General features: G+C 47.1%; 1 protein-coding gene across 1 annotated transcript in view; it reads left to right on the plus strand.

Moving 5' to 3' along the window:
• The window catches only part of THPO (thrombopoietin), a 141594-nt gene extending 127356 nt beyond the window's left edge, over positions 1–14238 (plus strand). Inside the window, exon 4 of the mRNA XM_063916645.1 lies at positions 13765–14238. Coding sequence (XP_063772715.1) covers positions 13765–14085 — 321 coding nt within the window. The 3' untranslated portion in view covers positions 14086–14238. The remainder of the gene's footprint in view (positions 1–13764) is intronic.
• The last annotated feature ends 256 nt before the right edge of the window (positions 14239–14494 follow it).

Here is a 14494-nt window from a genome sequence, read left to right on the forward strand (position 1 = left end):
CAGCGCTGGGCAGCCAATGCGGAAGGAGAGGGGACTGCTGCAGCGGCGCCTCTACCAATTACATAGCGCTGCTGCGGCTCCAGTCCCCCTCCCTCCTTCTCTTTCTCCGCTGCCTCTGGCGCTGCTGCTCTCCTCCCCTGCCTCCGGCACTGCAGCTCTCCTCCCCTGCCTCTGGCGCTGCAGCTCTCCTTCCCTGCCTCCGGATCGGCTTCTTCAGCGCGGCACACACGGCAGAGGTGGCTTGTAATGAGTCAATTTGACTCTTTACAAGCCGCTGGCCATTGCGCCCTCAGGGCAACTGTGCTGTGTGCCAGGCACACCTGGCACACACGTAGTTATGGCGCTGTCATGAATGTTGTATAAGTATTAGCGACGGAAGGGATCAGAGTAGGAGACAGGGGAGGTCAGGAGATACTGGGCTTGAAAAAGGGGGGAAGCTGCAAGTGATAGTAATTAAAACAGATAACTGACAAGTGCTGCCAACAGAGCCCTCTACCCTGCAGCGCTATATGCGGTGCCCCCTCCGCACACACCTAGTTACAGCCATGCACCTAATTGCATGTGCACCACAAGTATTGATGATACATTATTCAATACACACAAGAATGATACACATGCATGGCGATAGGCAAATATCTGAATGCTAAATTATATCAAATACAGTGGACAAGCAACAGCGCAATAGAATTGTCAATAATGTCAGTCCACACACAAAGTAAATAGGATGTAGTTTGTCATAAATGAAAAATAAATACAATAAAAGACAGCCAATAAATCTTTGTTGAAATACTAACAGTATTGCTATCCATGCAAATGCCATGAACCAATGCATGAGAAGGAAAGAAGAGGGGGTGAAGAGAGCTGCACAGGGCAACAGGACTCGGCCTGGAACATCAGACTAGGGAGGCCAATCCCGGGATCGGGATCGGCGGGATCCCGGGATTTAGGCCCAAAAATGCCGGGATTTGAATCCCGGGATTGGAGCCTCCAATCCCGGGATTCACGGGATTGCATTGCGCATGTGCAGCGAGGGAGGGTTGGTGTAAGTAACACTATTAGGCGGGTGGCAGAATTAGGCGGGCGGCAGCCATGTACACAGACCGCTGCGGCATTTCAAATGTAGCGCCGGCCGCCAGCCAATCACAGCTGGTGGACCGGCGGCCAATCAGGGAAGCGGCCGCAGCGGCTCCTGATTGGCTGCCGGACTGCCCGTTCTGACTGGCTGATGGCCTGCAGCGCTACGATTTGAAAGGCCTCCGGCGCGCTCAGCTCATATTGTCCATGGCTGCCGCCCGTCTAATAGTAAGTGTAGTTTTACTAACACCAACCCTCCCTCACTGCAGAGCTCGCTTCAGCCTCCCTCCCGCTCCTCTTCCTACACCCTCCAGCGCTGCTCCCTAGTCCCTACACTACACCAACTATCCAGCGCTGCTCCCTAGTCCCTTTACTACACCCACCCTCCAGTGCTGCTCCCTAGTCCCTACACCACATCCACCCTCCAGTGCTGCTCCCTAGTCCCTACACTACACCCACCCTTCAGTGCTGCTCCCTAGTCCCTAGTACACTACACCCACTATCCAGCGCTGCTTCCTACACTCTTTTCCACTGCCCTCCACTCCGACTCTCCCTGCTCCCTACTGCAATCCCGGGATCCCAGGAATCCCGGGATTGAGCATTTTTCAATCCCGAAACCCGGGATTGAAAAAACGGCCCGGAATTGGCCTCCCTACATCAGACGCACACAGGTCGGACCATCGGACCTCTCAGCTGTCTCAGACAGAGCAGCTCTCCTAAGATGCCGGGGCCTCTTCAGCTGCAATAAAATTGCAGTGGCTGACTAGGGAATGCCCAGAAAATGGTTCCGACACACACGTGTTTTTCTAACCAGAGCCGGTCCTAGGCATAGGCAAACTAGGCAATTGCCTAGGGCATTTGGTATGCCTAGGGGCACAAGCAGCTTCTGCTGATTAAAATGATATGCAGCATGCCTATATTCTGTGTGTAGCATTTCATATGCAGACACAGCCGCAGTTGCACACAGTATATAGACATGCCGCATATCATTTTAATCAGCAGAAGCTGCTTGTGCATCCTAACCACATAGCATTGCAAATAAGATGCATTTTTATCAGAAATAGGCGCCCGACGTTAGCAGAGCTGAGAGCTGACTCACGCCTGGTATCTCCTGCTACATGGTGCATTGAGGCAAGATTTATAACCTGTGGCCTCTGCCTCTGTAACCAATCAGAGGCAGAGGCCACAGAGTTAGCGGCCATGTGAGTGCTGTGTGTGAGTGGGTTGGTTGTGCAATAGTGTTCGGCATATGTGTAAGGGGCATTATGCGTGTCATCTGTATAAATGCATTAAAAATTTGCAGCAAATGTGTAAGGGGCACTATGTAGGTCATTATGTGTATAAGGGCATTAATAATGTATGACATATGTGTAAGGGGCACTATGTGTGTCATTATGTATATAAGGGCACTAATTATGTGCAGCATATGTGTAAGGGACATTATGTGTATAAGGGCATTAATAAAGGTTGGCATAATGTGTAACACGCATTATGTTTATAAGGACATTAAATATGTGTGTCATATGTGTAAGGGTAATTACTGTGTGGTATTATGTGTATAAATGCATTAGTAATGTGTAGCATTATGTATATAAGGTGCTCTACTGTATGGCGTAACATATAGAAAGGGCACTACTGTGTGGTTTAATGTGAATAAAGAGCAATATGGTGTGGTGTAATGTGAATAAGGGGCAATGAAGTGTGATGTAATGTGAATAAGGGACACTACTGTGAGGAGTAACTTATATGAGGTAAAGTGGTACTTCAGTGTGATATAAAGTGAATTAGGGACACTATTGCATGATAAAATGTGAATAAAATTGCAGTACTGTGTGGTGTAATTTGAATTGGGGGTACTATTGTGTGGCCATGCCCTTTGGCAGCAAAAATACACACCTTTTTTGCTGTGCGCCGAATGTGCGCACTGTTCCTATTTAAATTATAGGAGGTAGGAACGCCAAAATAAGGACTGCTATGGGTGAGGGGTGATGCTGCTGAGAAAGGGGTGCAGGGTCAGAGGCGGAACCAGCGGTGGTGATAGGGGGCACCAGCCAAAGTCTTGCCTAGGGCATCATGTTTGTTAGGGCCGGCTCTGTTTCTAACCACCCCACATTACTTCCCCCAAACTCTGACTGCCTGTCACTCACTTTGCAAATAAATGTTCTATGCGTTGGCAATCACTAATCATTCACTGCATGTGCCCAGTGCAACCTTTGGGCATGCGCAGTGGCAAAAAAGAGAGAGAAAAATGCTCCACTGCGTCAGACATCGATACTGCATGGAGCTAGAACTCACTGCTCCACACATTTCCAGCTGCCTCCATTCTAGAGTCCCTCCAAAACAGACTTAGGGGTATATTCTATAAGTGTCGGAAGCTGCCGTCTTGTCGGAAAGACGGCAGCCGACAGATTTAGGTCGGAAGGGGTTCCGATCTATTCATTAGGGGGCGCTTTTTCTGACAAGTTGGGAATTCCCGATTGTCGGAAAGCTGTCGGAATACATGCTTCAGCCGCCGAGCCGCGTGTATTGTTGGAAGCGCGACCAAACCCTACAGGTTTTAGCCCCATTTCCGACAATGTCAATCCGACTTTTAAAAAAAGTCGTAATGACATTGCCACCACCTGCTGTGCTGGGAGATCCTCACAGCGGCATCATCAGCCCACACTCACTCCCTCACCCCGATGCGGGCTGAGCCGGACACAGGCATCCCGCACACACGCCTGTACAGCAGTAGTGCTGCAGCCACATGGTCTCCGGGACTAGCACCGCATATTCCCCTCCCCGTGTCAGAGCAGAGGCCAGCAGGGGCGGATCCAGAAGAGAATTAAAGGGGGGGGGGCACCCTGATAGGGTAATGGTAATAGTTATATTTACATGCACCTAAGGCACGTGTGCTCCCAGAAAAGGGGTGTGGTATCACAGGGGGTGTGGCCTCACAGAATGCGCCATCAGGTAATGATTGGCAATAAACTAGGATGCACTCCTACAACCAATGTTTCACCCTGATGAAAAGGCTGATTGGGCCTTGAAATGTTGGTCACCTGTTCCATTAGGTATGGGAGCCTGGAAGACACCCCAGCACAATATAATTATTAAAGTTTTTAGTTGGTGGTGGCAGGTGCAGCATACCTTGTTTTTGGCACTGCACTGAGACTTAGACTGCAGGACACGAACTGCCCATCTTTGATTAGCAGAAGCAGCCAGCTGGATCTCCAACAAGCAGCATAAGACATCTGCAGGATAGCCCTGTCACAATCACACAGGCTGCCTTCTCAAAGCCGAGGCTGAGTTTGACTGCACCCAGCATGGTGGTAAAGGAAGTGGAGGAGGAAGCGCTGGGAAACTGTGCAGTGCAGTGAAGGCTAATGAAGCCTTCTGCGCCGTAATAAGTAATAGTCTTACTTGATGCTGGCATTTGAACCCCGCGCCTGGGCTAGACTCTGAACGGCTGGCAGTGGGGGAGGTAGGTTGCGGTGTGAGCATGGGGAGGCTGGAGCTGCAACTCCAGCCTCCCCATTGGTTACCACACGGACTTGCTGTTAGAGCCGCGGCGGGTCCTAGTGCCTGCCGGCCCTCTTTTTCAAATCTGTCTGATGGAAATAGCAGTAGTGCTGCTGCTGTTCTCCTTTTGAAAAAAAAAAAAGTCAGAATCTACAGAGGAAGGGGTGGGGGGGGGGGGGGTCACGGGCGCGAGTGCCCCATCCTGGATCCGCCTATGATGGCCAGGGCATGTTCTCCATGCACATATGCAGGCAGTGCCCTGTTGTCGGAATGACATTTGTCGAGAACGTCCAAATCCTGTCAGATTTGGCCGTTCATTTAATAGTGCTTTGTCGGATCCTTTCCGACAATGCATGTTGGAAAGGATCCGACTTGAATTGAATATACCCCATAAGACGTAGGGGGGTATCCAATTATCTGCAGCAATTTACCGCGGATAATGGATTCACCGTGTGCTATGCAATTTACAGCATTGATCCGGGATTATGCTTCGCGTGCATGCAAAGCATAATCCACAATTACAGCCCCATTTTTCCACAATAGCACATGGCTCGGATCCAATGTGTTATCCCCTGAAAACGGGTAATTTTTTCGGCCGATAGAAATGGGCTATAATTAGCCCGATAATGACCATTTTTTTATTATCACCATTTTTAATAATGACCGTTTTGATCTGGTGAAAAATTAGCGCATGTATTTGGATACCCCCCCCCATTACCTGTTTCCTCAAGCATTTCACTAATGTCTCTTTAGTTCCTAAAACAATGCAACCCAAATGCTTATCTCTCTCTCTCTCTCCTGTTACACTTATTTTGTATTTTGTTCTGTAAATGCAAATGCTTGCAAAGCACTCTGAGCTCTATTGGGGAAAAGTGCTATATAAACAGTATTATTATTATTATTATTATTATTATTACTACTACTACTACTACTACTACTACTACTATTATCTCTGAATCAGGTTCTATGGTAGCACACTCTAACACAAGAATATGGAACATAGAAATCCATTATCTTTATAATGCAGTATGTGAATTTTGAAACTAATTTACAGTAGAATAACTCACCAATGGTAATACGCCCCAGTAAGGAATATTGCTAATTTATAAACAGAAATTACACAGCGACACAGCGCTCTTGGCCAATGTTTTTTAATAATTTGAAAATATCCATGAAGCCACTAGGAGTATTAACAATTTCAGAGTTGTGTTTAGATACTTTTTAAACATACTGCTTCTATATGGTTTGGTATTTATATGCCTGAGTTTACATCATGTGTAATGTACATATACATAAAGTGTTTTTATTTGAAAACCTATGAAGCTGTAAAAACTCCAATGAAAAACTAGTTTTTGCTTTCAATAAGAGAAAATAGTCACAACAAATGTTCTAGGCTTGAATCCATTACTGTAGCCAACCTCCCAACACTGTAGTTCTTTTAATTTTAGTGAAAGACAAACACATGTGAAAAGTGGCAAGGTAATATCACAATGGATAACAACCCCTTCATTATGTCACATCACTTTGAAAAGGTAGGCTGTCCCCAAAAACTCAAACAATCCTGCGTTACTGCAAACCTGGTTGTCCAGAAGGAGGTTTTGAGTAACTACTGCAATACAAGATATGGACAACAGGTGGCAGCGTACGGTCAACTCTTACAGCTACACTCTTTTTTTTTTAATAAAGTAATTTTTATTCAGTAGTCTGGAGAAAAAGGTACAGACATTGCAGAGCATCGTCATATCACAAAAAATAAATCAAATTAACTCGAATCAGAACCACATTTTTGAGAGAAGTTTACAGCAGTGGAATAACAGGCCATATCCATGAGGGAATATACAAAGATTTCCCATTGTTCGGACCATTTGGGTCTGCAAGATCCGTAACCAAATATATAAATCTCCATAAATTTTTATATTTACACCCTTAAACTAAACAATAAGAAAAAAAAAACAGAAAAAAAAAAAACAGAAGCAAAGTGAGAAGGAATCATCTGATTCAGGACCACATTAGTCATGTATATAAGTAGGCGAACACGCAGGGCTCAACCGCCAAGCATCTCAAATATACATCACTAAACATTAAGTTTTTGATAAGTTAGCACTTCAGTGCCCACTATATTTGGGGGACCAGGTGAGAATGGGGGGAGTCTAGCCATGGAGACCAAACCCTTTCAAATTTGGCTGATGCGTTTTGTTTCATATATATATATCTTTCCTTAATTATCGTATCATTAATTAAGGTCTTGAGCGCAGAAACTAAAGGGCCTCCAGGGGCCATCCATAGCCTCGCAATGCAAACCTTAGCCAAGGCACATACACTGCGAGCATAAAGACCCATCGAAACAGACAGAGAAGCAGAGCATCCCATCCCCAGAATACAGAATTGTGGGGTAAGCAGTCCGCCAGTCACACCCGTATTCTCCAGAATTGACCTGACCCCCAACCAGAACACCCTCAACCTCGGGCAATCCCACACTAGATGCCAGAATGTTCCCACCTCCCCCCCGCACTTAGGACAGAGGCCAGATCCGCCCGTCCCAAAAGTAGCCAGCCTAGCTGGAGTCATATATGTTCTGTGTAAAATGAAGAATTGGATTTGCTGATATCTGAGAGATTTGGTAACTTTGGCAGGGTATTCCAGAGCAAGGACCCAGTCCTCCTCAGTTATTAGACCTATATCCTCCTCCCACTTTCCACGGAGACGTGTCAAAGGGTCCGTATGGAGTTTGGTAAGAAGATATCCATACGCAAGGGAGACCATCTTAACTCGACCCAATGTAGTCACAAAGGTCTTGATGGGAAATGGGAGGATTCGTGGGGGGGACTCAGCAAATTGGGACTGGAGGGCGTGACGAAGCTGGAGGTATCTGAAAAAGTAGGAATTGGGTAAGTCAAACTCATCTCTCAGTTGTTGAAAGGATTTGAGTACATTATCTAGGTAGAGTTGAGAAATAGAAACCACCGATCTAGGGGCCCATACCTCCCGCCCCTCAAGCGCATGTAATTCAGGGAGCCAGTCAGAGTACCAAAGGGGGGTATCTGGGTCCAGGCCGTCGTACCTCAAGAGGTCTCTCAGGGCCCGCCATATCTTTAGGGCCTGGAAAATAATAGGGGGAAGAAACCGAGCTATGCTCCCACTCAGTAGCACCTGCACAGGAGAGAGGTGAGGAAAGTAACAGCGAATAAACTCACAATGTAAAGAATCAGCCCCAGAATCCTGCGCCCACATACTGATATGAGTCAGCTGAGCAGCGTAATAATACATCTGAAAATTAGGCAGAGCCAGGCCACCGTCAGATCGCTGCCTGGTAAGGGTATTTAGCTGTATCCTAGGTCGTTTGTTAGCCCATATCAGTGAGGATAAAACGCTATTTAATTTCCTAAAGAATATTGGATAAATATATACCGGGGACTGGAGAATAATGTATAAGAGTTTGGGCAGTATAATCATTTTAATGAGGTTAACCCTGCCAGACACCGTTAGTGGAAGCTTACACCAAGTTTTGGATTTGCCCATGACCCACTGCATGGTCGGGTCCAGGTTCAGAGGGACAAAATCAGAAGGGTCGTTAGTTATTTGGATTCCGAGGTATTTAAATTGTAACGTCCAACATAATGGCAGGGGGATTTTGGAAACAGTAGGAGGGGGGCCTATGACTGGCATAATGTATGATTTAGACCAGTTAATTCTAAGACCCGAATGATCACCGAAGCTCTCAATCACACGCAGCAGAATGGGCATTGACTTGGTGTAATCCTGCAAAAACAACAACATGTCATCGGCGTAGTGAGCTATTCTATCCTCCCGTGAACCCGTACAGATTCCCACAATATCTGGGTGCGATCTTATCAAACAGGCCAGGGGCTCGATGGCCAAGGCAAACAGTGTGGGGGACAGGGGGCAGCCCTGCCTAGTACCACGGGACAGTTGAAAAGAGGGGGATGCATAGCCGTTCACCAAGATCCTGGCACTCGGATGTTGATACAGTAATTTAGTCCATCTGATAAAGTTGGGTCCAAAGCCCATACAAGCCATCACCTCCCATAAATAAGCCCATTCAATGCTGTCAAAGGCCTTGGCCGCATCTAACGAGACCACAGCCGAGTCCCGTCACAACCCGGAGCCTTGCCATTAGGGGACATACCAATGGCCGCAGTCAACTCCTCAAGCGTCAAAGGCGCCTCCAGCAGCTCACAGGCCTCAGAGGAGAGTGCGGGCAGCGGAATACCCCCCAGGTAATATGAAAGATCTAGAGTAGAGCATGTCAGTTGTGAGCTATAAACCTCAGAGTAATAAGATCGGAATAACTGCGCAATGTCCGGTGTGGTGTCAACAAGGGAGCCATCTCCATCGGACATTTGGGTGATCATAGTCCCAGGACGATCATAATGTATCAGACGGGCCAGGAGGCCCCCTGTCCTATCAGCCTGCATATAAATATTAGTAGCCTTAAAAAGGAGGGATCGAGAGTTTTTATCAGACAGGTGGGCCAACCAAGCCGACTGAGCCACTAGCCAGCGTGCCTTTGTCGCGGGGGTACCATCGAACAAATATTGGGACTCCAGTTCCCTAGTGTCACTTTCAAGGGCCTGTTCTCTCTCCCTTGTGGACATTTTATGAGCCGCTATACGTCCAATATATGAACCTCTCAAAAACGCCTTAAATGAATCCCAAACTACCGTACCCGGGGCAGACCCTGCATTGTCGTTAAAGTAACCCCCGCACTGAATCTTCAGATCACTGCAGTCACGCAGCTGGGTCAGCCAAGAGGGGTGCAGCTTCCAATAAGAGTGTCCCCTCTGACTTTCCACAGCAAGAGTCATCAACAGAGGGGAGTGGTCAGAGACCCCTCGAGCCTCGTAGTGGATGTCAATGATCCCAGGGACGAGGGCGGGGGACACCAACATCAGGTCAATCCTGGAGAAGGAGCCATGAGTGCTGGAGAAACAGGAGAACTGACGGGCCGCAGGGTGACGAAGCCTCCACACATCTACCCACTGCAAACTATTCAAGAAATCAGCAAACTTGGTAGGACCACCACCCGCCAGCGCAACATTCGGGGAGTGCCATCGGTCCAAGGATAAATCTAGGATATTATTAAAATCGCCCAGACAAATCACTGGGGTGGTAGGAGATGGAGCAATGAAAGAAGCAGCCTGCTGCAGCACAGCATATGAAAAAGGAGGGGGGACATACACCGCTAAAATGTAATAGGGCTGGGAACTCAGTTTACATTCCAGAAATACAAATCTTCCATACGGGTCAGTTTTGATCGATAGTAACTCAAATTGCACTGACTTTTTAATCAGAACCGAGACACCACTAGAAAAGGAGGAATGAGAGGCATGGTAAGCCCATCCCACCCAGGCCCGTCGTAAGGACAGTAACCTATGTCCTTCCAAGTGGGTCTCACTGAGGCATGCAATATCCGGGTCATATTTCTTAATCATATTTAGAACCAAAGATCGTTTGATTTTGTTATTCAGACCTCGGACATTCCATGCCAGAAATTTCAGGTTAATCATGACCCCATGTAAGCTTTATGTGCCACCCGGATAGACATCTCCCAAAATACAACTGAGAATCAACATTATTAACAACAGCAGCACATGACGTATACAAGCCCTGCGTTGTAAGCCATTGCATCCGAAATATTAAACATCCTTGCTTCAGAAAATACATAGATAAGAAAAATAACAAACTAAAGAAAGAAAACCGAAAACAGCAAAAGGAGCCACAACTAGCAGCTTCCCAACTATCCTTCCCCTCCCCGTACACCACCCCGAACTCCGGCATACTTATATCCCAAACAATCAACCCAAACTACCAAGTGCTAAGAAGGCCCAGATTCTCAACTGAACCTCTAAACCTCTCTAACCAACACCACTTGGACGTAAAAGTCTTGAGCCACCAATGCAAAGGAGGGGGGCTCCCCGATCTATGAGCGTTCCCTCCGGTAGTCTAGGCCCCAGCCTCTTCAACGCAGGAGATCAGTCCGGAACCAGCTGCCGAGCACCCGGCGCAAATCTGTCCAGCCATTGGGCCACCTCTCTAGGGGAATTAAAAAACTTGGTCTCCCCATCCGCCACAACCCGGAGCCTTGAAGGAAACAGCATGGAATATGAAATGTTGAGGTCCCGCAGACGCCGTTTAATAGGCATAAACTGGGCTCGGTCCTTCTGGACGTCTGCGGCAAAGTCCGGGAAGGCCGACACCTTGACTCCATTACGGACCAACGGGCCCTTCGTACGACCTAGGCGGAGAACCGGGTCACGGTCCTTATAATGCAGGAATTTGGCGATGAAGGTGCGAGGAGGGGCACCAGGAGGTAGCGGCCGAGATGGTATCCTATGTGCACGCTCCACCGTGAATTGGGCCATAAAGGACTCAGCGCCATACATCTCTTTAAGCCAGGATTCGAGGAAGTCCTCCGGCAGCGAACCCTCTTCTCTTTCAGGCAGGCCTACAAATCTTACATTATTTCTGCGCAGCCGACCCTCCATGTCTAAAAGCTTGGTCTGGAGGGAGGAAACCTGCTGGGTCACCGTGGATACGGACTGCTTTAGGGGGCCACACATATCTTCCAGGTTGGAGACCCGTGTCTCCGCCTCACCCACTCTCTCACGGATACGTTGAACATCCTGTCGGAGCAAGGAGAGGTCGCACTGCACCTTTTCCATCTTATCGGAGAGACGCTGTTCACTGCCAGCTATAGCCTCCAGCACCTGTTGAATAGACGGCGGCTCCGCTGCCGCTGGGGAATTGGCAGCAGACGCAGGAGGGGAGTTCGAGTGTGTCAGAGAGGCTCCATGAGAAGGAGCCGATGTTACCTTGGGATTGGGTTGCCTGGCATATCTTTCTAGTTTGGCCGCGGCCGCACTCTGGCCGCCCTTAACCATATTGGACAGGAGCAGTCACACTCACCCCAGGGTAGGGTTACAGTATAGAAGTGTAATTAGAAGGCGGCAGCAGCAAGGTTGTATATAATCAGTGGCGGGAAACAACCATGCCCGGTCTGTAGGTCAAAATATCAATGGATAGGAAGTACAGGCATGTGTAAAAGTAACAATACGGACGGGAATATTGAGGAGGGAATATCCTGCAGCAAATTCCGGGAGGCAAAGGTAGGATATTGGTGTGTAGTACACTGTAGGATATTAGTGCAGTACAGCAGTGTAGTCAGTTCCAATCTATATGCAGCTCCTGTGTGGTAGAATGGGAGAGCTGTGCAGTGGGAGTAGCTGACTCTGCTTCCAACAACACGTGAATTTAGCATAGATATTGAGAGATTGAGAATGGGTGAGAGCAACATGCAGTAAGGTCGTAGAGAGCAGAAACAGTTCACAGGACACAAGAATCCTATCAGGCAGCCCTTCAGACGTCCAGGCGTGGGTAGCAGCCTATATAATCAGCTTCTAAGATGGCTGCAGTGCCCCTTCCCCTTCCCCAGGAGTACCTGCGTTTCCTCCGATTATCAGGGCCCCAGGCCACAGCCCGACAGGCAGGGGAGAGGCTATCTCCTCTTCTCAGTCTCCCCGCAGCGTCCGGCGGCAGCAGCAGCCCGCCGCTCGAGCTCCGGGGGTCCCGCGGCCGAGGGCGCCGAAATCGAGGCCGGGGATCCGGAGAAGGTGCAGGCCGCAGGGCCGGAGGTCAGTAATTGCCGCTCCACGGAGCCCGGAGATTGCGGAGAAGGGTGCCCGCCGGTGCCCAACAGCATGGGGCGCAGAATTCAGCCGGGCAGAGACACCAGAGGGAGTCAGGATGGGTTTCAGGAGTTTGGTAGCCGGGGAGCTCCCGAGACCTGCTGCCTACTCCTCAGCCGTCGTAGCCACCTTACAGCTACACTCTTAAAGATCATTTACTACAATCAGCACTTCTGATAAAGGTAAAATTAATAAGGATTAAAGCTAGCCATGCAATATTGTTCCAAACATTTTGTTCATTTAAGTGTAGGGGCAATAGCCTGGCATAGACAAAATAGTTTCAGTTGGGATAGGCTAGAACACCTTACCTATTATTTTATAATTTATGAACTTATTCTTATTATTTCTTATATAGCGCAGCAAATGCTGTTGCATTTTACAATTGGGATAACAGCAATAGAACTAAACTAGGTAATACACAGACATAAAAACTAGGTAGGAGCTTTAACATCTGGGGCTAAGCTTTATATAGAGATTCCCATGGGTTGACATGAAATAACCCTCCGAACCACTAAAATACAGCTGGGTCATGCTGGGATCTGAAGTATGCCAAAGACAAAGGGGTGAATTCAGTTAGCCACGTGATGGCTCAATCTGCATGTAAGTGTGGCCTAGTTCCGCAAGGGGGTGAGTTCAGCTGCCATTTCTGCCCAGCTGAAACGGTAACTCACCCCCCTTTCAGCTATCAGAATGAACCCCTAAATGTGTTCTATCTATTTTTAACCACGTTATTACCCACATACCCAGAGAGCCCTGGTTCTATTGCTACCAGAAATGGTTATACCTGGGGAGGAGGGCACACACATATTTGTTTGCCCGACTCCCTTGATAAGCCAGTGCTGGTTTCAACTATGCTCTGTCTGGTTAGAGGCATGGTCAGGGTACCCCAAAGCTGCAGGGACCCCCTCTATGGCTCCACCAACAAATGTTGACAATGCCCAGTGCTGGTTACCCTGAGTTCAGGGGGAACCCATGACTGCTTTATCCCTGACTTTGAGGTAACATTCACTGGTCTGAAAGTGTGACCACAGCACCTTTTTTCATGATATTTTCTCTATTTTTAATAAGCAGAAGTAGGCAGTCAGTGTCAATCTATTTCTGTTACATCACAAAATCTTTCGGATTGAGTTGTGTTTTCTCATCAATCAGTTGACCCATCTTCTTAAGACTAAGTCACTTGGCTGGTGAAAATGTTAATTAAAGTAACCGTGTCACCAATATAAAAGTAAATATGATGCTTTACCATCATGTTTAAACCTACAGTGCTGACACAGTTACAATGCTTTAACTAACATAAGTAGAGTGATAGCATACTCTGCTTGACGTCACAATGCCGACAAAATGATCATCAACATTGTGACCGTCGGCAAAGCATACTGATCCTGGTAATTTACAATCTATACCGTCATTAGCAGTTTTCAAGATCGTTTTGTAAAGCTAAGTTTTGTATTTTCTAATTTTATGTTATTTTTTTATCCAATAGGTGTCCCAACAAGGGATTGAAGTTTATTCACATCTAAACCATTTTTTGAATGTGACACAAAACATGGACACATGTGAGTGTGTGTCACAGCAGCTTAAAAGACTGAAGGGCCATATAACAGAGATCCAAGGAATTGTTAAAAGAACATGGCAGAAGGCTTTTAACAACACTGATCTTGCACAGGAAGCATCGTTCATTCCTTCAGATGTTATTTCCACCAACTCTTCAGACAGCAAGGACATTTTCCACAGATTTGCCAGACTGCTTCAGGGAAAAGTAACTTTCCTTCTGCAAAGCTTGAGAGAAGTAAATTGCAGATGACATAAATGGGACCCTGGTTGAAAATAGATATGTGAACTAGTCAAAGGATTAACAATTATAGCTGCTCTAATATGCTACTTTTCTCATGTATTTCTCCTTGTGTAACTAACCAGCAGAACATGGGTTGAATAAAGTCAGGCCATATACAATTTTCTTCCTGAGAATTAATGAAATATTTTATTGAACTGGTGACGTCCATAAATGTAACCCCTTCATACACAGTTAGAAATAAAAATACTTAACACTAATAAGAAAACCCAAGGGGTGCCATTAAAACGCAGTACACTGTATCCCATATTTTTTCAATGGAAAAATGTAAATTGATTGTGAGCTCTTTGAAGCAGTAGCCTATTATGCACAGACAAAATGCTACAATAATGAGAGTTAAATACATTTGTACATTCCAATG

The sequence above is a fragment of the Pseudophryne corroboree genome, chromosome 4 (assembly GCF_028390025.1).
Source record: "Pseudophryne corroboree isolate aPseCor3 chromosome 4, aPseCor3.hap2, whole genome shotgun sequence".
Classification (NCBI taxonomy): domain Eukaryota; kingdom Metazoa; phylum Chordata; class Amphibia; order Anura; family Myobatrachidae; genus Pseudophryne; species Pseudophryne corroboree.